Raw genomic sequence first — 27,550 nt, 5'->3', positions numbered from 1 at the left:
GGGGCGACCTGCCGGCCCACTGAGTTGCTAGGGTAAAAGTTTTCCGACGAATGTGCACGCGCGGCGCGTACACCTAACTGGAATGGATATGAGCAATCACTCGAAGAAGAACAATTCATTCGCTGCTCCTGGGATGACCCAGGTTGTACTTCCCCTTCCTAGCAAATCAGTCTAGGCTTCTGTGCACAGCAGAGGCAACATCTGAAAATTAAAATTATTTGCCGTGCATTATTCACTCAGCTCAAGGCGCAGGCAGTGGGCCTGATTTTTAAAGGTAATCAGGTGCCTAAAGATGCACCTAGGGGGATTTCCACAGGAGCCTGGACATTTGACTCCCCAATGGGAGATGAATAGCTACATCTTTAGGTGCCTAAATGCCTTTACAGATCTGGCCGTATGGCCCAAACGTGCTTCTCTAGTAGCATTGCCTAGTGGGGAGGGTGCTGGAAGTGCTGCGACACACAAGGGGGACCAGAGGTGGTTACCAAGTTGAGCAGGACCTTGTGCGTGCTGATCCTGTTTAACCCCTCCCCCAACCCTCCAAGGTTTGCATGATCCCAAACTCCTGTGCAAGAAGAATTTGGCTGGGGTCATGCACTATGCCTTGTGTGGACCTATGATACATAAAGCTGAGGAGGACTGGTAGGAAGTTGTGTTCAAGGATCCCATAAAGGGTGGAGCGCGCAATACAGAAGGGGCAGCCCGAGGAGAGGGGGAACAGCAGCAGCTTTGTGTCTGGATTCTGGGCTGCTGTGTGGGCAAGGTGGCACCCCAAAGGCTGCTCTGACTTATGGTAGCCTCCCCAGAGCTGCCTATGGGCTGCACAGGTGCCTGGAATCCCACAGAGTGCTCAGCGCCATGGGCACGCACCCTCCCAACACTGCACCCCCTGGGGGGAGAGAGGCAATATAATGTTGATTACATTGGCCCTACTTTTCTCCTGCTCTGAAGGAGTTCTCCGTCAACCCCCTGCAGCACCTATATGGCCCCTGGCCTTAGGTACCACCACAACAGGGACCAGAGTCAGCCTCTGAATCAGAAAACTAACTACTGGTTGTGTTGGTTTTGTTTGGGTTATTCCCAATGCGTGGCCATTAGCTAAGGGCCTCGCTGCAGGAAATCACAGCAGGACAAGAAGAGCTGGTGACAGTACTATGAAGATGGCTATATCCATTACAGAGCATACAGCATGCAGTCACCTTTAGCTCTTCAGTCCCAGCCACCTGTGCACAGTCTGATCTGTAGTCAACACGCTGAGCTCTGTCGGACATAAACTTAAGAACCAGCTGTCTGATCAAAGGGCTGCCATGCACAGTCTGCACATAATGGTTGGCAGGTGTTGGGTCATATCTCCGCCTACCCCTCCCAGGGCCACCTCCCTTTCCTCCCCCCCAGCCTGCCACCACGTAGCCCCTCTCTTCTATCCTACAATAGGCAAGCTCTATCATCCGAGGACTGGGCAGCCACTATCCAGACCCATGCACCTCTCCCTTCTGCTATTGAGCACCTGCCTGGGGAAGTGGGGTTGCTTCCCTTCACTTGACTGCCTGTTCAGCAGCCCCTGCTTCCTGCCTACTTCTCAGCGCTCACTCTGGGGGCTCCCCACACTCACCTGCCTGCCTCTTCTGCTCCCCATTACACCTCTTCCACCAATGGCCCCTGGTGGTTCAGTGTGACCACTTGGGACTTCCTCACACAGATATCAGGACTCACTAACTGTTCCTAACTGCCAGGGTAGTTAAACACTGGAATAAATTGCCTAGGGAGGTTGTGGAACCTCCATCTCTGGAGATATTTAAGAGTAGCTTAGATAAATGTCTATCTGGGATGGTCTAGACAGTATTTGGTCCTGCCATGAGGGCAGGGCACTGGACTCGATGACCTCTCGAGGTCCCTTCCAGCCCTAGAATCTATGAATCCCACCTGCTCAGGAAGTGCCCATCTGCCATGATTCCTGCTACAAACCAGACAGAGAGAAAATGCAGGGGGTGAAAGGGTCAGTTCCTATACTTTCAAAGTTCAAGCTGACTGTCTAAATGACTCCTAATGCTAGCTTGCAGTCAAACTGAGTGAAAACAACAACAGTTTTAGTATACAACCATCCTTTATTCATGTGCAGCATTTATGTGATGGAAAATAAAAGCCAGAGCATGCAAAGTACAATCATTCCTCTTTAACGGTATGGAAATTGCTTCATTATTACTGGAAAAGCATGAACTCCTTATGCGTGTTGTATGTGTGTGTATGTGCTATTCATTGCACCGCAAAGGGTGCAACGGTGGAATCCAGAAATAAAAAAAATGACTCAGAGGCTGTAGGCTCGATGAGTCAGTCAGCACTGTTGTTGTTTTCAAATGAAAAGAAGGGCACACAATATGGAAAATAATTATCAGTACCACTGTGCTGCAACAAACCTGCCATCTAATGCAGCGGCGCTCTGGTGAGACTGCCTCCGGGAATTCTATATTCAGTACGGGGCACCTTGTTACCAGGAAGATGGAGACAAACTAGTAGGAGTTCAGAAAAAGAACATCTGTGATTAAGGGGGCTGGTGGGATTGGCTTAAATGGAAAGACTGAAAGAACTTAGCATTGTGTATCCTGCAGCCCTTTCTCACGCAAGAATCAAAGGAACTATTTATGTGATCAAGAATTTTCCAGGATCAGGCTTTTAAATATGGATAGCTGGCTATATGACAACTAAGGGAGGAGGGATACTATAATTGCCTGCACATGTTCCAAGGAGAGGGAATAACTACAGAAGAACCTCAGAGAATGGAGGTTGTTCGTAACTCCGAAATGTTCATAACGCTGAACAAAAAGTTATGGTTGTTCTTTCAAAAGTTTACTACTGAACATTGACTTAATATAGCTTTGTAACTTTACTATGCAGAAAAAAATGCAGCTTTTAACCATCTTAATTTAAATGAAACAGGCACAGAAACAGTTTCCTTCCCTTGTCAATTTTTTTTTGAAACTTTCCATTTATTTTCTAGTAGTGTACATTTAACACAGTACTGTATTTGCTGGGGGGCGGGGGTTGGTCTCTGCTGCTGCCTGATTGTGTACTTCCAGTTCCAAATGAGGTGTGTGGTTGACTGGTCAGTTCATAACTCTGGTGTTCATAACTCTAAGGTTCTATTGGATTCTGGATGGTACAAGGGAACATGACTAGAAGCAATGGGATGAAATTCAGAATAGAAAAATGTAGACTTAATGTCAGGAAAAGAATTCCTAACAATGGAATAATCTGCCAAAGGAAGAAGTGGAAACTCCATTGCTTTGGACACTTAACACCAGACTGGGCAAAGCACTAAAAAATAGTAGGGTGTAATGCAGGAATGGTGCACTGGGGATCGGCTAGATGACATGCAGTAACAGCAACTTGATATTATGCTGAGGAGCACATTAAAGAATATCATAGACAAACAGAAAAGATGTATTATCTAATCTATCTTTAATTTCTATGCTCCTGTGACTTCAAGAGCTGGAGAACAACTGCATGAGCCAAGGAAACTGAAGCAAAACATAAGATAATCCTTGCATATCATTCTGGGCTCACTCCTGCTTTCTGTTAGCTAGAATGATACCATTGAGTGTGCTGGTACTGACTTCAGAAATCGCACACATGGTATGATGTTTGTTCTGTGACATTGCACCCATATGCTACTGTATAAAACTTCATCATATCATGATAAACTGTCATGAGGCAAATGCCACATGCAAAGCCCAGTAATTTCAATGGCACTTAGACATTAGTGGTTAGAAATACAATAGATTAGACAGCCAGACAGGAGAGAGATTATTCTACAAATCTCCATTATTCTGATTTTACAGCAGTTTTGAGACCGTTCCTGGTATAGCCCACGCACATCAGCATTTACTTTGTAATCGGCCTAAGCATTACTTACAAAACACACTAATTTAAAGAAGATACTTTTAAGACTCTTGCCCACATGCTCAGGGTTTAGCTGATCGCCATATTTGGGGTCGGGAAGGAATTTTCCTCCAGGGCGGATTGGCAGGTGCCCTGGAGGTTTTTCGCCTTCCCCTGCAGCGTGGGGCACGGGTCGCTTGCTGGTGGTGTCTCTGCAGCTTGAGGTCTTCAAACCATTTTTGAGGATTTCAAAAACTCAATCCTGGGATAGGGGTTGTATAAAATTGGATGGGTGGGGTTCTGTGGCCTGCCTTGTGCAGGAGGTCAGACTAGATGATCAGATTGGTCCCTTCTGACCTATGAGTCTATGAGTCTATGAGAACAAAAGGTAAATGACAGAATAAGTCCGTTATGATCCTACCTTTAAAAAAAGGTCCAGCTAGTCCACAAAGGATATACTGCACGTCTGATTTGGCCTCAGGAAGCACCGTGTCTAATGCAATCAAAATTGACCCTTTTTTATTCACAAGGATACATTATGGACTCACTCCAGTCTTCACAAGTGCAGTAGTTTATTGTATAGGGCAATGTGAGGGCAGGATTCAGTTGTATGAACCAAATAAAGTGTAAGCAACACCATAGGTGCTGAAACCGAGGGTGCAGGGGGAGGGGCAGCTGCACCCCCTGGCTTGAAGTGGTTTCCATTATATACAGGGTTTACAGTTTGATTCAGTGGCTCTCAGCACCCCCACAATAAAAATTGTTCCAGCAACACTGAGATTCTAATAAGAGATGTGCTTTGCACATCATGGGGTATCTTGGAAAAATTGCTACTGAATCTCTCTCCAGCTCAAATAATTTGGTCTGTCCTCTCCTTGATACCCATGTGTATATGGAGTCTAAAAGTATCTATGTGAGGAACAGGCATTTGAAAATAATGGGCTCTCCAGTCTGGCAGACAAAGGAATAACAATGGCTGGAAGTTGAAGCTGGACAAATTCAAGCTAGATAAAAGGCACACATTTTTAACAAGGAGGGCAACAGCCATTAAAACAATTTACCAAGCGCGTGGTGGATTCCCCATCACTGACAATTTTTAAATCAAGATTGGGTGTTTTTCTAAAAGATTTGCTCTAGTTCAAATTGGAATTAATTCAGGGAAGCCGTATGGCCAGTCTTATGCAGGAAAGTCAGACTAGATGGTAAGAATGGTTCCTTCTGGCCTTATACTCTAGCCATGTGCCAATCTATCAGCGCCGTAACAAGGGCAAAGCGGAGGGGGGGCAGCTGTCTGCGATTGGTGGCGCTTCAGCAGCAGCTCTACCGCCGCCACTTCTTTGACAGCGGGTCCCCGAGTCCCTCTTGGAGGGAAGGACCTGGCGCCGAATTGCCGCCGCTTCATTTATTCTTCGGTGGCGGGTCCTTCCCTCCAAGAGGGACTTGCTGCCGAATTGCTACTGCTGCTTCATTCATTCTTTGGTGGCAATTCAGCAGCAGGTCCTTCCCTCCGACAGGGACTCAGGGACCCGCCGCCGAAGGGCCTGGAGCCGGCCCTTGCCTTGGGCACAAAAATTCCTTGTTACAGCTCTGCAATCTATTGAGGATCAGGAATATAGGAATTGTCACACTGCATCTAGTCCAGTATCTTGTCTCTGACACTGGACGTCATGGAAGGAACCCTGCAGTAGGCAGTTATGGAAAAACTTGCTGACAGGGAAAGTTTCACATGGAACAAAGGGAAGCTAGATCCCATTGGCTTTTCTTTTCTTTTTAATATTGAGAAACAAATATTGTGTATAACAAGGAAAGAATTTTGTCATTCTCAGAAAAGGTTATGAATAGCTCTGTTATTGTATAGCTGTGTCATTAGTCACAGGATGAAATCCAATTCTAAAGTCTAATCCTGAGCTCAGATACACACGTACGCCTCACAAAAAGGTGCCTCAATCTGTGCTTTTGAGAGGTGCAGGGAAGCCTGTGCATTAAGCAGCAGCTCTGTATGATCCCAGTGCTATGTGTGTCTTCCTCATCTGTGTCTGACTGGGCTCCAATCTGATGTGGTTTGACCCCACGTGAGAGGCCTTAGCTTTGCATCTCAGTTATTCATTGCCTGTGGTATCACACAGGCATATTAGGAACAAATATGCTGAGTGGAAATTACTATACACACATGAGGAAATGAACAATGTGCACGAGTCTCCTCCAAAGCATATTCAGGAAGGAGCTGCCTTGCCAATGTGTCATTTAACACAGCTGTCAGTTAAAGCAAAGACCCAAACATGAAATCCAGCCCTTGGGGACACCATGTGGCTTGGGGACACTCTCCGGAGCATTTTGTCTCTATTCATCAATAAATGGCTCACACTCATCCACACCTTCTTACGGATGTATAAAGCTCCACTTGGTACTTCAGTGACATATGGAGAGCCAAGTAGGCACATGTGAAATTAATTGCATGGCACGTGTCATTGTTTCAGCTGGAACATGCCTTTTGCTTCACTGGCACATATACGACATACTACAAATTCCTTGCCATCCTTACTGGTTATCATTTGGGGCCAATGATATTGGGACTTTGCAGAATGCCCAACACAAACGTTACATGATATGTAGCCAAACAGTGATATGGAACCTATCTGACGTATGCCGTGGAAGATAATTGCTCCCTCATGATGGCTTCAACCATCACTGTGTTATCCAAGCACCTCCCCCTAGTGCATTCAGATGTTTCAGGGACTGAATTAAGTCTATTGAGGACGACAAGATTGGCGCAGAGAGCTGCTGGGAAAGCGATTTTAGGTCACCCTATAAACAGGAAGAATATGGTGCATTGTGTGTTGAAAACAAGTATCTTCAAGGGGACTGTGAATGGGTTCCCTCTTCCACTCCAGGAGAAGCCTGGCTGTTAAGACCTGTTGGTGAATTAAGCAGCACACAGGTACACCAAGGTACCATCACCATGTGTGTTTACTGTTTGTCTCCTTCATAAACTCCAGTACAAACTAAAAACACATAGCAACAGAGAATTCTTTCCCATGTTTCTAGCTAGTGGGTCTTGCCCATGTGCCCAGGGTCTAACTGATCACTATATTTGGGGTCAGGAAGGAATTTTCTCCTGGGTCAAAGTGGCAGAGACCTTGGGGTTTTTTTTTGCCTTCCTCTGCAGCATGGGGTATTGATCACTTGCAGGTTTAAACTAGTGTAAATGGTGGATTCTCTGTAACTTGAAGTCTTTAAATCATGATTTGTGAACTTCAGTAACTGGGCCAGAAGTTAGGGGTCTATTACAGGAGCGGGTGGGTGAGGTTCTGTGGCCTGTGATGTGCAGGAGGTCAGACTAGATGATCATGATGCTCCCTTCTGGCCTCAATCTGAGGTGCGAGTAAAAGTTATGAGAAGCCCCTTTCCTGCTCCCAAGGTTAACCTTTTGTACTTCTTGCTTTCCTACCGGTCTCTCCAGCTGGTGAGCTAATTAACTCACCAGATTACCAGCAAGTGTAAACGGGCTCCCTTCTATCTTAACTACACTCCGGGCCCTGGCTGTTCTAAGTGACTGGGGTGCTGGCTTCCAGAGAGCCCAATTTGAAGCTGTTAACAGCCCCATCATGGGGACAATTGCACATGCAAAAATGGCAGAACATGGGCCCCTCTGGGCTGAGGTGAGCAATAGCACACAGGCTACAGGGTAGAACATGGGCCTCTCAAAGCTACTGGTAGAACTGTCTTCTATACAGGTAGAACACGAGCCCTTTAAAGCAACTGAAAAGCAAACTTTAAAGCCCCTTGGCTATGGTATCAGTTCTGCTGCTCCAGTAAGATACCCCAAAACTTTTTTGTGGTTCATGTCTGTGTTCAAATGCTTAGAGTCAGCACTTATCCTTTCTGGAATAGCTCCTGATTCATAGTAATCAACACCAGAAGGCATGAACCTGTCCCCGTACACAAGAACACAAAAGATTACGGTGAAGGAAGACAAAGCACAAAGTAACCCACCTATTGGTGACTTCAGACCACCCTTCCAAACTGTTGTTTCACAGTAACTTTGACTACCTATTATTTTATTGGCTCACATCATGTCCTTATGGCTTCAATTTATTTTTTGGAAAACTCACCCAGCATTTAATTAGTTTATAGTTCGTTCCAAGTTTTGCTTATCCAGCTTTTTTTTTTCCTTTTTTTTTTTTTTTTTTTAAGTTTTTATTTTGATGTTTAGCATTTGCCTCAGCAACATCTGGAACCCCTTTATGGAAGCGTATTGTTACTTTTACTGCTTGTGCAGCTTTATTAAATCATCTGAGTATTAATATTGAAAGTGTTCATCTGGGTCTAATTAGGACTACTTTGAGTGATGTGGCAGCTAAACTGTGCCTACGAGCTAATTGTTCAGGGACACAAAGTTCTGAAGGAACTTCGGTGGGTTTCTTACACTTACTTTTACTTGTAAAAGAAGAGAAGGTGTTCCTGCCATAATCTCTCTCAGAAAAGATAATGGAATCCATGCAAAACAGTTTAGGACAATTCACAGAATTTTGACTCACTGCAACTTTATGGATCTTACTTACATAATTATATTAGACTTTTAAAAAAATTGATATTTGCATTGATTTATTCATTGTGCAGTACAAATGACACTGTCAAATCGTTAGTTCCTCAACAGGCGCTGGTACAGTATTGTCTGGTTAAACAAGCTGAGGCCCTAAGCCTGGAAATCAGTATGAATGCACAGAATCTGACTGCATGTGCTGTTTTGTAGGATAGGGGCATAAACAAACAACAAACCAAACCAAACCATTCTGTAGAGAATGTGGTATCTCCACACATGAACGCATGCACACACACACACTTTAGCAACTATAACAATTGCACGTAGTTCATTCATGATTCCATTCCAGTATTTACAGTCACAAAATATTGTTTCCAAGCAAACACATAGTGAGCAATGTCAGAGTTTCAGAGCAACTGCACCTGTACAGACGCTCCCTGAGTTACGCAAGACCCGACTTACACAAATTCGCACTTATGGAAAAAGTTCCATAAGCCAGAAATAGGATTTTCGAATTGAAGAAACTTTTGTGTAATGTACGGGTATACGTTTCCGACTTATGCAAAATTTGAGTTACGCAAGGCTTTCTGGAACAGAATGATTGTGTAAGTCGGGGGGCATTTGTATTCTCCTTCCGTAGTCCATCAAGGGCAACTACTTCAGGCTTTCAGACATCACCTCTGTTGGGCAGATAACCTCATCTCACTTCCTCCTGACTGTGGATTTGAAGGCTGCACAGCTCCCTGCCTTACCCTCTGTAATCCCCAGCAAGCCAGACTGCCTAAAAGGCCAGTGTTTGTGCCTGGCTTTCTTTCCAAGGGCTATAACCAGTGGATTTCCCACAACTATAAGTTACAACATAGCTCCTTCTAAGCAAGCACATTTATTCTTAAAATAAAAGCATGACAGAGAAAACATGCTAAAACAAAAGGCATGCTACAAATTGTGCTAGGTCACCCTTAACTCCAGCCTCAGGCTCTGCTAGCTTTCAGTCCTTCAAAACTCATAAATGGGATTTCCCTAGGGTTACAAGTTCATGCGGCTTAGATCCAGATCCCAAACCATTTCTTTATACAGCTTTGGCCTTTGATCTTGGCCTTCTGTGACAGGCCAAGACCCTCACCTCAGGGCATAGCTTCAAAAGGCTGGGGTTTTGCATAATCAGAATTGCAATAATTTGCATTAATTTCTCTCTTAACACTTATTGTTCCAATATAGTCTTTTGTACTCCCAGATCTCACAACTGTCATCTCCCCACTAGAAAGATTACATACAATCATGGCCCACAATAATATAATGAGGTCTTTCAGGGATATTGTGGGGAATTGCCACATCTGTCACAAGCAGAATGTAAACAGGCTAATATGTGGACTGACATGGGGACTAATGAAATGAACACAGGACTGGAAGCCAAGAGCTCCTGGTTCTGTCACTGTCTATGTTTTATGCCTCAGTTTCACCACCTTAACTATCTTGTATTGGTGCAGTAACATTTTTTGAAGATAAAAAGCACCACACAACTGTGAGTATAATTACTGATCCACCTTCCCAACTCCTGTTGACTGCAACAGGGGTTATTCACAGGAATGGCAGAAAATCAAGCGCTACCTATTAGTGTCTTTCTTAGTAAATAGATCCAAAAATTCTGAAGGGAGGCCCCCAGATCTTCACTCACAGAATCTTTCATTTTCTTTTCATTTTACCCCTTGTGTGCTTCCTCTCCTTTGCAGACAACCGAGGAATAATCCTCCTCTTCCAGTTTGAATTTCCCCAGGCCAGCTCAAGCACTGTCTTGTTCACTGGGCTTCAGGGAGGACACCTGTAAAGAAAAGCATAGAGCCTTCCCACTTGATCTAGTTCTTCAGCATAGCCCGTCACCAACATTCTAGCTTCATCTCCTGAGGAAGACCATCACCACCCAAATTATATCTGCATCACCCTCTTCACCTAGATCCCCCAGCGAGTGCTTGCAATGAGCCCCCCAGAAGCAAAGCTAGGAGCTGGATTCCAATTTTTCCACAGTTGTAGTGACAGATGGCCAGACTCAGTTACCCTAAGACCACTCTGGTAAACATGTAAAGGAACTTTAAAAGGGGCATCAAGTATATTTACATTTATGTAAAATGAGAATCAGACCCAGAGAGAGAGATGAGCTGGTGAGACCCAGATCTGGATTGACTCTTTAAAGCTAAGGAGCATTTGGTGCCAGGGTTTCAGTTCAGGCCAGTTTTAGGAGGTCCAGTACCAGTGTTCAAAACAGTGTGCTTGGGGGGTTATCCTCCAATCCTGGTCTCACTGAGGTCATCAGCAAAATCACCATTGGCTTCAATAGGGCCAGGAGCTGGCCCCAAGTGCAGAACTCTTGGTATCAGTTTGTACCGAAGTTTTATAGTAACCTTGCCTAACTTCTTGGTTTGACCCCCACCCTCCCAAATTCCCATCTCACAGCCAAAATGCTGCTTCTTGGAGACGTCCTTGCTGTGTGGCATTTTAACTCTTTCATGGGTCAATTAAAAAGAATTCCTCTTCCCAGCCTACGGAATCAACAGATTTGTCTGTGCCAGCCAGGCTTCCTTCTTGGTTGTGAACCTTGGGCTCAGCTGTGAGGCCACGGAAGGTTGTAAATGGTTTATTTCTGTGTGTAAGGGTTCCAGGTGTTCTTTTATTGATGTTCATCAGGGGGCAGCAGTGCTGATGGAAGGATCACGCTAGGCACACAAGATGATTGCAGAGCAGCCTGCTCTCCTTAGATTTGGGAAGCAAGGAAGTTAAAATCTCTTAATGCCATGAGGCATTTTTTCCACTCCCTCTCTAACTCCCAGATCGTCTTTGGGGTTTTCCCCCCCAGGTGCAGGTTTTGTATCTTTAGACTAATGGCTAAGGGGGTACCACAGGATGCCTTTGAGTTCACTAGTGGATAACTATGCTTGCACTTAGAGAACATCCGAGGTGAGGTTCTTTCCCCAGATGTGTGTCAATAGGAAACTCTGGCACATGTCCCTGGGCAAAATTGGACTTTTCCATAGAATAAACTTTAGATAATTAACGATGGAAAACTTTGAACTCCACTAGACCCGGATGAAAAGGAGACAGATACTGGAGAAGGCTGACTTTATTCTCGGCTGAGGCACTCAGTTACCACAGTGATGGGTGGGATATCAATTCCTAGAGAGAATGTTATTACACTGGATTTTTGGCACTGCTATCCAAAATATAAAGTAACAATAACTAAGATACTTGGGGCAAGTTTTTCAGGAGCTCGAGGTTAGACACTGAAGGGAAAAGGTCGGATGCCCAAAGTGCTCAGCAGCCAGCGGATCCCATTGATAGGGACTGTACTGAGGGTTGCCCTTATTGAGAACAGTGGTGGCTGCAGGATGAGCAGCACAGTTGAGTACCTGGTCACTTCACTTGGGTGCCTAAATACAAGCCCTTTGGAGAAATCTGGACAAAAAGCACATTCTGCCTGGGGTACTTTAATATTATACTTTAATATAGACAACTCAAGCAACCACAAATTAGGACTCCATATATATTAACTGGCCTTTTATTTTGCTACGGTCATCTGCTACTAGATTCTTTGCCATGTGTGATATTTTAAAGGAACAAATCCTCTCTCTGCCACAGCAAAATAAGGCACAATATCCTCCTTGGTACAACTGCGGCGTCCCCCACTAACATACCGTAGGGCTGGTGGCGTCAGTGCTTCTTTTAAAGAGTTCCTGACGTTTTTGCTACAAAGTTCTTAATTCACTGACACTTGGCATTCAAAGACTTGATCCTGAAAATCTGTACTCCTGTGAGGAGTTAGGCATCTGAGGCAAGAGGTGCCTTTGAGATCAGTGGGACGGCTCACGTGAGTAGGGACTAGCGAGGTGAGTGGGAGTTTGCAGGATTGGGGCTCTATTTTGAAAATTAAGTTTCAGGCTAGTCTTTTGGAAAAATAAACATGTGAACACATGGTCAAAGTTTTCAAATCTAGGTGCCTAAAATTAGGCTCCTAAATTAGAGTGCCCTGATTTTCAAAGGCTAAGATTTTCAGAGTCACATAGAGGATTTGGAAACCCAATTCTCATTAAAATTAATGGAATGTTAATATTAAGGACATAAAACCAATCACTGTCACAGCAGAATCAGGCACAGTGTGGTTTTAATGGGAACTGGGTGTCCAAATCTCTCTGGTAGTTTTGAAAATCTCATTGTGAAGTGGAGAGAGCTGACCGCTCTCACTGAAATCTGCGAGGATTTTAGATACTCAGTGCCTTTGAAAATCAGGCTGCATTAATTTGGTGCCTACATTTGAGACATTTTTTTAAAAACACTTCTTTGATGGCTCTTTTGTTTGCCCTTTTCAAAATCAAAATAAGCAGCTTTCCAACAGGAAGTTTAAATTTAGCTGAGATTTATTCCTTAACCTAAAATAGTTCCTTCAGCTCTGGTACAAAAATAAATAGGATTTTGTAGCCAGGCCATGTACACAGCAGCTACTGCACGCCTGCTGCAATTATTTCTTCATTGTGGTGTGTTTAGAAAAAGGTCTCTGTACGCAACAGTATCCTATGCTGCAGAAAGTACTACCCAAAGGCTTTCAACTATAGGGGGGCCCTCATCTTGAAAAGTCTGTGTCCAGAGCGAAATCCAGAAACCACTCCCCCACCAAAGCTCAGCATTGTTCAGAACAGAGGTTTGGGGCTGGCCCATTAGAATGTCAGAGGCACTAGCTAACTTCAGATTCAGATCAACATTTCCAACCTCCTCATCCTGTCCCTAAGTTCTGGGGCATTTGGAAGAAAGATTGTGGTTCACTTTCATCTCTCAAAGCCCATCAAAGGGGAAACAACATTAATCTTTAGCTCCGATATAGCACTTCTCCTCTGCAGATCTCAAAGCATTTTATAAAGCAATTTTCTTCATCTCCATTTTACAGATGGAGAAACAGAGGTGAAGTGATTACAGTCAAGGTCACACAGTAGCAGGGGTGGACGTAGCATCCCAATTAAATGGGTGCAGCTACTAAATCCAGTGTAACCGCTGTGTGATAACAATAAGGACAAAGAGGATGACACAATGACAGTGCCAGGGGTGGGTGTGTGGTCTGGTGGGTGCAGGCCTCAGTGCAGCGCTAATCCCGGTTACGCATGGCAGTGAAAGACATCCCACCCGAGATGCAATGGGGGAGGTGGCTCCACTCAGCATCTGTTCCCAGCTGCTCAAAGTCCCTGCCACAAGCCCAGTGCCCTGCTCTGCATCTTTGCTGCCTGGAGATCAGGACACACAGAGGTATTGCCCCTCCCCAACACTCCCTCGGGGGAGATTTTGCCCTTTGGGCCTCTGTAGAGACTCTGAAATCATTATGCAGCAACCTGGCCAGGAGTAGCACCACCATGACACAGGGCCCAGGCTTTGGAGCCATGTGCAACTTCTTATGCAAATGAGCCTCCCCCTCACCGGGTGTTTTTGCACCCTTATTTTTCCAATTTCTGTGGGTGTATTGGAATCCATGAACTCTCACTAAAGCTATGCCCCTCCCCTGCTGCCTAGTGGGTCAGTAGGAGAGTCAGGAATAGAACCCAAGTCTCCTGATTCCCAGTCCAGTGCACTATCCACTGGACCACACTACTTTTGGCAGCTCAGAATTTTCAGCTTTGAAATAAGCACTCTCCAGCAGGACCTGCTTCCCTGGTGCTCATGTAGCTGCAGCTGATGTCTGTGAATTCTGGCCTAACACATTTGACCAAAGAGTTCAGCAAAGGAAAATGATTAACAAATGCACTTACAAACAGCAGAGTGAGCTTGGGCTTGTGCGCAGAATTCCCTCTCTCCTCCTGTGGTTCTGTGAATCACACATTTTTTCACAGGCAAACTAAGTGCCAGCTAAGACTCAAGACAAGAGTGACAAAGAAAATCAGTAATTCAAAGGCTGTGTTTCTATTTGCAGCATGTTCTGCTGGGGCACGGAGAAATCTGAAGACCAACTTGTGTAAATGGTGTGACTCCACCTCCCCAGTGTGTGAGGAAAAGGTGTGCTACAGCAACTGTAATTTGAACTCCTATTGTGAGAGTCCATATGAAATCTGTGTGGCTATATGGTAAGCAACAATCCTATTACCAATGTGCTTTCTGTATGTGTGACGAAGTGGGGATTTTCCCTTGTTATGTTGTAGGGGAGTCTTACTGTTGAGCCTATGAGTTTTACTGTTTTGCATGAATATTGTGTGTGCGCCTCAGTTTCCCAGCGTATTGCACCAATGCGTAGGTGGTGGGATAAGGGTGTAGGACTTTGGCTGAGATCCCCCAGGGGGCAGGTGATGCTGCTCCAGCTGCAAAGGCTGATGCCCTTCATAACCTGAGACCCAGGAGGGGGATGCAACCAGGTGATGACCAGGTGACACTTTGCCTGGGAAGCAAGACAAAGACCAGGAAGAGGAGCATCAGGTGTGTCAGAGGTCGGGTAGCTGGAACCCGGGCAGCCTGCATGGGGAGACTGGAAGAGGGGGAGTCCAGGATGTCTGGCCCAAGGTCCCCCAAGATGAACTTCGCTGAAAGTCACTGATTTCTGTGCTCATAAGTTCTGTTCTACGCTGTGTTCCTGTCAACTAATAAACCTTCCGTTTTACGCTGGCTGAGTGTCACTGCTGGCTGTGGAGTTGGGGTGCAGGGCCCTCTGGCTTCCCTAGGAGCCCCGCATGGGCGGACGCGCTGCGGGAAGCGCACGGTGTGGAAAGGGATGCCTCATGCTCTGAGGTCAGACCCAGGAAGGTGGAAGCTGTGTAAGCTTCTTGCCCTGGTGACAGTATGGTCAGAGAGAGGAGGCCTGCTCCCCCAGAGTCCTGGCTGGCTTCAGGGCATTGGCCCAGTGACTCCGTGACAGTATGGTAAAAAATATCTGAATTATTTACAGAGCAAAAGAAGGACCTGTGTGAAATGATGGGCTTTTTAGCATGCTACACATATGCACATATTACATACACATGCACAGGAACCTTCTCCATTAATCTGTTCACACACACACATACACTGTATTCACAACTGCAATTTGCACTGATACAATTTGAGACTTTCAAATGCACTATATATGAAATTTCACTATATTCAGGTTTACTACTGGCCAAATCCTGCAACTCTACTCCAGCAGAGCTCCCATGAATTTAACCTTGCAAGCAAGTTCCAGGGGGCCAGATCCTAAAATCCTCCCTCATGACCTGATATGTCAAACTCTTACTTTTGTGGGCAGTCTTCATTCACATCAGAAGACACTGAACAATTCACTCATGACTTTAGCACTTGGAATAACGCAGCCATCACAAACTCAAATCTCTATGCCCTACTACATGGTCAGGTATTCCACGTTTGATGGCTATATGGACAGACCCAGACTTCAGATAAGGGAATGTAAAAGTGCATGGAGCCAGTGCCATAAAACTCAGCAGAAATTCTAGCCCTACATCCGAACAGAGGATCCCAATGGTCCCTTCAGACCTTGAAACCTATGAATCTCCTATTCGCGATACAGGGAGATGCTGTGATTGGCTGGGCCAGGCAATTTGTAGTTTCATATTCGCTAGCAGGTTGAGATAAATTCTAGGTTCCCCGTAGTCTTTATCTTCACTGGTTAATTAGCCTCAAAGCTGCAAATTGCTTTGTCTTCACTATGGTTTTCGCTTGAGTTAGTTACCATGTGTTAGAAAAAAAGGTGTGTTTACCTCGTATTAGCTAAGTGAAGACAAGGCCTTAAAGTCTGAAAACAAAACTGAATCTCTCTCTGGGGGATAGTAACCCCCGGACATTTCATTGGCTCTATCAGCAGAAGCCCACCATTGCTGGAGAAACCAAAACAGCAGCATTAATCGTCTGACATGGAATCAAACCATAAATCCTCATAGCAAATCACTCACCTCGTCTGGTGAGGAAGTCACCTGGTGGCCACAGGATAACAGATCCTTATTAATAAATCCCTAAGGAAGAGGCAGGTATGTTTCTGTGAGCTGTGAAAGAGTCAGTGTGGTATGAAAGCCCATCACCACACAGCCACACCTCTCTTTCCTCCTCCTCATCAGCATCTTCATTTGCCAGAAGCTTGTTAGGACTTTATCTTATCCTGCCCTGGCAGACTGTTAGCAGGCAGTCTGCCACAGAGGATACAGCTTGTTCTGTTTTGTGAAATTCAGATTTCCTGTGTGAAGAGCCCCCGGAAGACATTGACCTCTCAGGGGCCAAGCCACTGAAGTCAATATAGACTCCTACTGACTAGAGTGGGCTTTAGATCCCATCTTCTGTTGGCAAAAGCACATTTAAGCGACTTTTCCTCGTCTTTTGTTTGGTACCCAGCTTTACATCAATTTTTTCTCCTGTATGCTCCAGGTGTAAGTGACAAGTTCACCCCCAAAATACAGTCCTGTTCTCCGTGACCCAGAAGGGAAATCATTATTGTAACTTTCCGAATTATTTCCCTCAAGATTATTGATGTCCTAGGTCAGGGTGTCCTTTGGCATTCTAGTTTCAGGATTGTAGTTCAGTTTTCCACATAGGCTAATGGCTAAAGAAGAGCAAATCTGGGTTCTATCCCTGGCCCTATCACTGACTTTCTGAGTGACACTGAACAAGTCATGGAACTTGTGTGCCTAACTTTCCCCACTTGGCGATCCCAGGATGGGAGATGCTAGCGAGTGCAGAACATCATGAGTGCAAAGGTAATTATGTCTATAGTTTCCTTATGCACAGGAACTCCCAGGATGCATGACCTCGCCTTGTTTTTTCAAGGTCTCCATATGGTCTCCAGTGCCTTGATGCCTGAAATCTGTTTGCTAGTAAACACAGATTGCCACAGAGCAGAAGCCCAGTCCAACCCCACTGAAGCAAATGGGCTCTGGAACAGGTATTTGATCTCTTAGAAGCACATTGCATTCACCCAATCTGGAGAGACTTGGGGGGGTAACTTCAGTACTCACCCGCCATGAGTGGGGAAAGCATCCAGCTGACAACTTGCCCGTTGCAGGGTTTCTTTGCCACTCTTGGTGCTGAGCATCGCAGAGGCCCATCTGGAAGAGCTGCACGTTCACAGTCCTAGCATAAAAGCATTTTCATTGGAGACTGTGGCACGGTTACCTCAGTCACTCTCTGGGGCTGGCTTTGCATTGACTTTTCATTTCCTTCTAAATCTGTGTTCTTGAAACGCTGATAAAAGCTGTTTTTGGAAGAAAAACCCAAGAGCCCAAAGAAAACACGATGACTCAGTTTTGTGGTTAAGCTCTTCCCCCTGGAGACCATTGTCAGTGCTCTCTGCAAAGCGCCAGGGAGACGCATCTAATTCTGGAATGCTGCTTTCACAGTTACTAACAGGAAACCATTCTATTAGCAGTTAAATAGATATGGCTCTACACCGTGCACACACGCGCCACCCATTAGAGCTGGAACAATCTGCCAGTTAATAGCTGACAAGCTCCCACTCTTCTCTCCTTAAAAGAAAGTCTGAGACCTTATGAGGTACTCCAGCTGTATTGACCATACAACACGGTACAGCCATGGAGAGGGGCTACTATTGCCATGGATGTTACTCACCATCCAGCCCTGTGTACATCTGTGATGCTATACAAAGGACACTATTTTGCTCTTTGACAGCACCATCTGTCTGAGGATCTCAGGGTGCTTTACTGACATTTAGTTCACAATACCTGTGAGATGAGATGAAGTACAGACATACAGAGAATGCAAGTATCCAAATCACAAAGGGAGTCTGGGGCACAGCCAGGAATATTGTTCTGGTCTCCTGACTCCCATTCCTGTGTCTCAGCCCCAAGACCATTTTTCTGCCCCTTATAATAAATACTAGTATATGCACAAATTCATACTGTTCCCTGTCAGACAGGATCAAGCCCCTCGTCTTCAAAGATCTTCACAAAGTTGCTCCCCTAGTTTCTGAGCCCAGGCATCCTCCTCCTAAAACACTTCTCTGAACCCATTTCTCAAGGAGCATTACATTCCTATCTGCTCGGATACTTTTGAAATAACTTAATTCAATAATAGAGTAACATTTGATTGCCACCAAGACCCTACATAACCATATGTTCTCTCTTACCATTTCTTTTTGTTCTCAGCTTAATCTAATCTTCATCTGTATTGTAAAGCACTATAATAATAGGAGATATATCTATCTCCTAGAACTGGAAGGGACCTCAAAAGGTCATCAAGTCCAGCCCCCAGCCTTCACTAGCAGGACCAAGTACTGATTTTTGCCCCAGATCCCTAAGTGGCCCCCTCAAGGGCTGAACGCACAACCCTGGGTTTAGCAGGTCAATGCTCAAACCACTGAGCTATCCCTTTGTGATGATATACAAGCAATAAAACAATAACTAAAAATGGACCCAAGCTATTGAATTTGGATCTAGATTGGATTTCCATTGACTTTAACAGGCTGTTTGACTTCATAACATGACATAGTATAGAATACTAATTTAAAATAAAACCTCAAAGTACAGACTATTGCTATTATAGCTTTGGCCTAATTCTGACACCTTTATTCATGTGAGTAATTCCACTACAATGAGTGCAGCTTCTCGAGTGAGTTTTCAGGATCAGGTCCTTAAATATTTTAACTATTCTTATTGTTGACTAAAACAACGGCGCTACATGGGGTGCAGAAAATTCATCAACATTTAATTCAAAATGCATGCTGTTCAAACAAATGCATTAATTCCAGAAAGTGAAATCTCTTGAGAAGTCAATTACTACCGATATTAAAATATGATTCTATAAGAACAGCCATCTGGATCAGACCAAAGGTCCATCTAGCCCCGTATCCTGTCTTTTGACAGTAGCCAATGCCAGGTGCCCCAGAGGGAATGAACACAACGGATAATCACCACACTCACATACTGAACATGCTCAGGGCCCTATTACGTGCAGGTTATAATTTTGTCAGTCGAAAGGTCAAAGACATCTTTAGAAGCAGTAAAGAGAGTATCCAAAGGCTAGTTATGTCCTCTATAGAACGAAAGCCAGATATGGAGTGGTCATTCAAGGATGAAATGTTAAACCTAGCAATAGCAATACCTAAAGATGCCAGTAGGTGCCTAAAGACCTTTAAAGATCTGGCCCTGAGACACTTTTGAAAATATTCCACAACGTCCTTGTTAAAAAGGCTGCCGATCTATGATACTAAAAGTAAATGAACTCTGTCCATTAAAAATATTGTTTAACTAGAGCAGGGGTAGGTAACTTATGACATGTGTGCCAAAGGCGGCACGCAAGCTGCTTTTCAGTGGCACTCACATTGCCTGGATCCCGACCCGGCGGAGGGGCTCTGCATTTTAATTTAATTTTAAAAGAAGTTTCTTAAACATTTTAAAAACCTTATTTACTTTACACACAACAATAGTTTAGTTATATATTATAGACTTATAGAAAGAGACCTTCTAAAAACATTAAAATGTATTACTGGCATGCAAAACCTTAAATTAGAGTGAATAAATGAAGACTCAGCACACCACTGCTGAAAGGTTGCCGACCCCTGAACTATAGCATTGTACAGCTCTAGGATTGATTACACTGGTCTACAATTTTTGAGAAGTCGTCTGCTTCAGAGATAAAATGTGATATTTATTATGTATTTTGATGTGCTGAATTCAAATATGACATTTAAAACAACTGATTGGCTACTGTTTCTAAGATATTTAAGTTTTTACATTTTATGTCTATGTATATTGTGTAGATAGTAGAGTTTTAATCATAAATTGTAAACCTAGGTCTTTTCATGTGTTTATGGTTGCTTTACATGATATATTTCACCTGTCCTGTTTATGTAACACTTTAAAAATCAGCAAAAGGGTTATATAAATAAAATTTATTATGAAACAAAAGGCAAAAAACTATTATGTACATAGTTTAGTCCTATTCAGTGTCTACTCAGCGCTTCTTGGCTTGTCTCTTGTATTCATTAAATGGAGCATCTCTTGTCACTGTCCAGCAATAGTCTGCAAGCACTGATGGGCTCCATTTGCCCTGACAGCCTGCCAGGAGATTCCACTGCTGTAGTCCGGAGCCCAACAGCTCTGCCTTACTCTTGGGTAGTTCCAAATCCCTGACAAGGTCATTCAGTTCACCTTGTGTTATGAGGTGTGCTTCAGAGGAGGAGGATGGGAGAAAATGTGGGTCCTGTGACATTGATGGTTCAGGAACAGAAGTTTCATCCTCTTCCTCTTCCTCGTCCGACTCAAGTCAGAATGATTCTGGTGCATCAGGAACCGGCAGTCCTTCTCCGTGGGGTACTGGGCGTATAGCTGATGGAATGTTTGGATAATGCACAGTCCACTTTTTCTTCTTCGACACACCTTTCCCAACTGGAGGCACCATGCAGAAGTAACAATTGCGGGTATGATCTGTTGACTCTCTCCAAATCATTGGCACTGCAAAAGGCATAGATTTCCTTTTCCTGTTCAACCACTGGAGAAGATCTGTTGCACAAGTCTTGCAGCATATGTGTGGGGCCCACCTCTTGTCCTTGCAGCCAGAATAAAGGTGATAGGCTCTCTTAACCATAGTGGCTATGCTGCGCTTTTGTGATGCAAAAGTCACTTCACCACAAACATAGAAGTTATCTGCACTGTTCACACAAGTACGAGGCATCTCTGCTCACTTTGGCTAAACAGAAATGTGTCCCTTTGCAAAATCAAACACTGACAAATAAGAGAGCACAACACTGTATGATTTCTAGAGCCGATATAGGGCAATTTGTTCAACAGAGTGATGTCAGCTTCGTTATGATTGCATCATCCATGACTTCTAGGAATAACATGATGCAATTCATATCACGTATGATGCAATACCAGCTTCAGATTGCATCATTCATTGTTTTGCCTAAAAAGCAAGTACTGTCCAAACCCAGTCATAGATTTATTCATAGATCCAGTCAAAGATGTATTTTAGTCATTTCTGGTTTAAATTGAGATCCCTTCCCTTTATAACTCACTTCTCCTCCACCATTCCCAAGTCAAGGGTCGTATATACTGACCCAATAGCATATCTTGAAAACTAGAGCCAATCAACAATTTTAAGCATCATTTTCGTTCTCAGTGACCCAGAATTAGTAAAGTTGGACTACATTTATTTCAGAAGCATCTTGGCTGTAGAGCAGTGTTACATTATAACACCCCTCATAACACATCGAGAATTATTCCTCTGATAAAGTTTATTGCATGCATTTTCAGGGCATTGCTCACTACCTGGGTGTAGTTAAATGGTGCAGTCATGTTTAAAAAACAAAACAAAAACCAAAACCACTGTCATTGCCTTCTGCATAGAAACCCACTGAAGGAGGGAAAATTCTCCTGGAACCTCCAAGACATCAAGGTCTCTGTTTCCTTTGAGATGTCCCATTTGGAGTAGGGAGAAACAAGGATATTTGCCCCGTTAGATCCTTGGCTATTCTGAGATCCATGGGGAAATCCTGCGTTTCAAGACCCTTCACAACATTCCCTAGATGTCCACTCCCATCTTTCATGGCAGTACAGCTCTTTCCAGAGCCACTGTCTTTTTTAGGCCCCTTGCTGGTGGCTACCCCTGAAGTCTCCCTCAGGGGATGCCTGGAGGGTAAATACCAGGAGATAATGCTCAGAAGGGACATTACTCATTCTTTCTGCTCAGCAGTTACTCAGTAACTGAATCCGTTATGTAAATATGGGCCCAACAAACATACTGGGCATGCTCAGGGCCCTATTTCCTGCATGTTATAATTTTGTCAAATCAAAAGGTCAAGAGAGCTGTAGAAACAGTGAAGAGTTCTCCAAAACTAGTTCTGTCCCCTGTGGAAAGAAAGCCAGACATGGGGTGGTCATTTAAGGACAGCATGTTAAACGTAGCAATAAGACCACAAATTTGGTGACCAACTGAGGAAGAATCCAGAATACACCATTTATTGGCTCCACCCTGAAAAAGAAGAATGAAATACAAGTGTTTATTCAAGTACCTTCTTCTAAGTGAAGATTTCTATCAGCTAAATTACTGGCACATCTTGAATAGCAGAGATCTGGATCACCACCACCACCGGTTGCAGACATATCATTGTAATTAAATATTAGTATCTCTAGGTGCTATCACAACACAATTGTTGGACCCCACACAGGTTTTTCTTTGGGAGCGTGTGACAGCATTGTAGTGATACAGAAACAGCTTCTAAAAAAAAAAAAAGCAGGATTTATTTTGCACCAAAGGTTACACAGTGCTTGAGAGGAGTAGATTTAAAATAGCAGAGACCCACAAGCATTTTGCCTTACCTAAGCTTAACCTCTCTGACATGCATCCAATGAAGTGGGCATTCACCCATGAAAGCTCATGCTCCAATACGTCTGATCGTCTATAAGGTGCCACAGGACTCTTTGCTCCTCTCTATCTGTAGCTCCAGCCAGTCTGGCTTATTCCCCATCTCAGAGTGGGGGAGAAACAGCCCACACTGCTTGCAGCTCTCTCCCTGTCTCTGAATGGCTCAGTTACACAGCCAGCCTTTTCACTGACGCATGCTGGCCACCCTCTGCCCACCATCCACCCCCAACCCCTACCTTTTCTAGGTTCTGGGAGCTTTTTGAGTTCCCTTTGATCTCAGGCTTAGACTTGGGAAGAGTAAAACTTCCTAGCCTGGATGAAGCCAGCCATTGTTACCTTAACTCCTATGTTCTGCCACCATTAATGGCCCAGCCATTGTTACCTTAACTCCTATGTTCTGCCGCCATTAATGGCCCAGCCATTGTCACCTTAACTCCTGTGTTCTGCCGCCATTAATGGCCCAGCCATTGTTACCTAAAATCAGGGGTGGCCAACCTCTGACTCTGGAGCCACGTGTGGCTCTTCAGAAGTTAATATGCGGCTCCTTGTATAGGCACAGGCTCCAGGGCTGGAGCTACAGATGCAAACTTTCCAACGTGCCCAGGGGTGCTGACTGCTCAAACCCTGGCTCTGCCCCCACTCCACCCCTTCCCCGAGCCTGCTATGCCCTTGCTCCTTCCCCTCCCCCTCCAGCCTCCTGCATGCCACGAAGCAGCTGATCAGATGTGGGAAGGGAGGAGGAAGTGCTGTTCAGCGGTGCTGCTGGTGGACGGGAGGCACTGGGAGCAGGGGGCAGGGAGCTGATGGCGGGCTGATGACATATTACTGTGGCTCTTTGGCAAAGTACATTGGTAAATTCTGGCTCCTTTTCTGGCTCAGGCTGGCCCTGCAGTAAGTCCTTTGAAGCTGCGTATGTGAGGGTGACTTTACCTCTGTCATTGTTTTACCTTTCCTGCTAAGCTCTGTAACAGCCTCCTTTGATTTAGCTCTATGCAGTCAAGCAAGCTGCAGTACACAACTAAACTGGGAAACAGAGTCACACACTATTCATAAGAGATAGTACAGACATTTTCCCAGCTTTTCACACACGGGGCAGCTACAAAGAGTTGGGCACCAAGCATTTCATTCCAGCAGACCTGGTTTGGAAGTAGGATCATGTAACAATTAAGTGTCGATCTCATTATAGTCACCAGAAGATATTTGACCACATCAAATAATGCCACACTACCCATGAAATCTGGGCTAGTGAAAAGCTCCCTGTCAGGGAAGACCATGTGCTTGAATAATACTTTACGTTACAAGTAGGGCTGTCAAACTATTAAAAAAATTAATCACAATTAATCGCACTGTTAAACAATAATGGAATATCATTTATTTAAATATTTTTGGGTGTGTTTTCTACATTTTCAAATATATTGATTTCCATTACAATACAGAATACAAAGTGTACAGTGCTCACTTTATATTTATTACAAATATTTGCACTGTAAAAATACAAAATAGTATATTTCAATTCACCTAATACAAGTACCGTAGTGCAATATCTTTATAATGAAAGTTGAACTTACAAATGTAGCCTTATGTACAGAAAAATAAGTGCATTCAAAAATAAAACAATATAATACTTTAGAACCTACAAGTCCACTCAGTCCTACTTCAGCCAATTGCTCAAAGAAGTTTGGTTACATTTGCAGGAGATAATGCTGCCCGGGTCTTGTTTACAATGTCACCTGAAAGTGAGAACAGGTGTTTGTGTGGCACTATTGTAGAAATGTAGAAAAACACCCAAAAATATGTAACAAATTTCAATTGGTATTCTATTGTTTAATAATGCAATTAATCAGGAATAATTTTTTAATCACAGTTAATTTTTTTGAATTAATCATGTGAGTTAACTGCGACTAATCAACAGCCCTAGTTACAAGTCATGAATGCCGGGAACTGAAAGAGCTCTGAATATAGATTATACAAATTCATGATGCCTCAGTAGACTTTGGAACAGTAACTGGACCTCATAGAAGTCAATGGCAAAACCTCCATTAACCTTGATGGGACCAGGATGCGTCTCCTTTCCCTGGGGCACAGTGTGGAGACCCTTTGAGTGGAGGCACTACACAGAACCCAGAACCTGAACAATGTGAGGAAAGGGGAGAAGCTGCTCCAAATAATAGTGATAGCAAGCACCAAGGAGAGAAAAGGGAGGAGGCTTAAGCCACAGCTTGAGGGGAAGGACTACACACAGCTGTACCACCATATTTTCTTTTCTACAAATATCCCCAAAAGAAGTTGACACAGTAACTGTAAGTACGAGAGAGAGAGAGAATGAACATTTAGTGGTGTGTCACGATGAACCAGGCACACACATGACGATTTACAACCTAATTCAGAGGGGTGCTGAACAGCAATGAGTTGCAGGAGTTCAGAACTACTCAGGATCAGATCCTTTTACCATGACGAAAATAGCCGGACCACATTTAAAAGCTCACTGCTTTGCACTGTCAGGAGGGTCCTCTTGGACTATTGGAGGAGTAGCATCATTCAATGAATATGTGAAGGATGCAGCTTCTTCCTTGAACGTCTGGAATCAATGGACTAGATCCTCAACCTGATGTAAATCAGCGTAGTTCCATTTAAGGCAAAGGAGCTACCTGATAATCACACATTGCATTACAGATCATTAACCAATGAGTAATCTCCTGATAACCGCTAGATTCTTTGATCCATATCCTGCTATTGATCTCTATTGTAAATTTCCCATTGACACATAAGAAAAGTGTTACTATTTTTCAATGTTTTTTACACCAGTGGTTTTCAACCAGGCATACATATACCCCTGGGGGGTATACAGAGGTCTTCCAGGGGGTACATCAGCTCATCTAGATATTTGTCTAATTTTACAACAGGCTACATAAAAGCACTAGCGAAGTCATCACAAACTAAAATTTCATATGACATCTTGTTTATACTGCTCTATATATTATACACTGAAATGTAAGTACAATATTTATATTCCAATTGATTTATTTTACAATGATATGGTAAAATTGAGACAGTAAGCAATTTCTCAGTAATAATGTGCTGTGACACGTTTGTATTTTCATGTCTGATTTTGTAAGTGAGAGGTTTAAGTGAAGTGACAAATCAGACTCCTGAAAGGGGTATAGTTGACTGGAAAGGTTGAGAGCTATTGCTCTACACTATATCTATTGCAAACAATCCATACACCACATGGTATCAAACTAACAAGCAGCCCAGGTTTGAGACGCTTTTATCGTGCAGGGCTATTGAACATTTTTTGGACGCAGAGATTTTGGCCTGATGCATTGTTGATTCCTTACATATTTTCAGGAAGCAAGACAATGACAGCATTAAGATCAGCACTCTGTGCCACAACCCACAGCTCCCAGTAGAAAATGTAATGGTTCCAAATTACAACACCTCACGGTGCATCATGACCCATCAGTCTAGTGAGGAAGGAATATTTTACATCTGTGGTTGTGTGGATGAACAGGAATGCAACGATAAACTCATATTTGAAAACCACACCAATGGTGAGTACTTATTATTATTATAATAAAAATGACGGCACGTCAGTGTAAAGACGCAGTTCCCACTGGAAACTGCAGCCCTCAGCACTCCTGAAAACCAGATTAATAGTTATTAAGGCTAGAGAGGACCATTAGATCGTCTACCCTGACCTCCTGATTGTCACTGGCTATAAGTTTTACTTGCACTTGACTAAAATAGATCTTCTAGAAAGGCATCCAGTCTTGATCTGAAGACATCAAGAAATGGAGAATCCACCATTGGCCTGCGTTTCCTGTGGCACGTGGGGCTCAGATTAGAAACTGAAAGTCTGAGGCACCCACACTTAGTCAACACTTCTGAAAATTTTAGCTACAATATATCATGAAATTCTAGAGCAAGTGCTACCCAGAAACACCATGAAATCCCACTGATGTCAGGGTGTGTCTTCACTTCAAAAAAGGTAGGTTTTTTTAACCACAGGATAACTAACATGTGTGACTTATCCCTTTCTAAAATCCTAGCGGAGACAAGACATTGTAGTCTTTACTGTAAGGTAACTAGGAGAGGTCAACACTAGATCCCTGACTACAGTTCACATCACCCAGTTTACTTCATGGTACTACTATAGAGCCTTCTAGATATATTGCATATGTCCACTCCACTCGGTGTGCATGTGCTCTGTGCACAGTTGCTGGACATTTTTTTCCTCAGTGGTACCTGGGGGGGGCAGCTCAAACACGTTCTCCTGCCATGCGATGATGGAGATGATATAAAGAGCCCAGCTGACCCTTGATCCCCTCAGTTCCTTCTTTCCGGAAACACCAGTGCGGAGGGGTGTGGTGGGGGTCATGGAATGGACATGTGCAACACATTTCGCAAAACAGCAATTATGAAAGGTTGGTAACCATTGTTGCTTCTTCAAGTGATTGTGCGTGTGCATTCCACTCTTGGTGACTGCCAAGCAGTTAAATAGGTAGAGGAATCAGAGTTCATGGTCCCAAAGACTGCAATATCAGCTCAACCAAATTTGGCATCATCTCTTGAATACTGAATTATGGCACAATGGGAGAAGAAAGTGCGCACAGATGACCAGGCTGCTGCTTTGCTAATGTCCAGGATACAGATCTGCACTAGGAATGTTGTTGAGGACGCTTGGTATCTTGCAGAGTGGGCAGTCAGCTTGTCTGGAGGAGAGACACCTACCAGATCATAATACATGTGGATACAAGAAGTTAGCCAAAATGAAATTCTCTGTGTGGAGACTTAAAGACCTTTCTATTCTGTCCACTA

The 27,550-nt window shown here is 43.9% G+C and overlaps 1 protein-coding gene across 1 annotated transcript in view; it reads left to right on the top strand.

Annotated features, from left to right (window-relative positions):
• Window positions 1–27,550, top strand: part of LOC127030463 (TGF-beta receptor type-2-like) — a 67,918-nt gene that overhangs the window by 25,589 nt on the left and 14,779 nt on the right. The window contains exons 2-3 of the mRNA XM_050917073.1: window positions 14,358–14,508; window positions 26,081–26,283. Coding sequence (XP_050773030.1) covers window positions 14,358–14,508; window positions 26,081–26,283 — 354 coding nt within the window. The remainder of the gene's footprint in view (window positions 1–14,357; window positions 14,509–26,080; window positions 26,284–27,550) is intronic.

This window comes from Gopherus flavomarginatus, chromosome 10, assembly GCF_025201925.1.
Source record: "Gopherus flavomarginatus isolate rGopFla2 chromosome 10, rGopFla2.mat.asm, whole genome shotgun sequence".
NCBI lineage: Eukaryota > Metazoa > Chordata > Testudines > Testudinidae > Gopherus > Gopherus flavomarginatus.
Note: the sequence above shows the minus strand (reverse complement) of the source record. Positions and strands in the feature narration are given on the sequence as shown.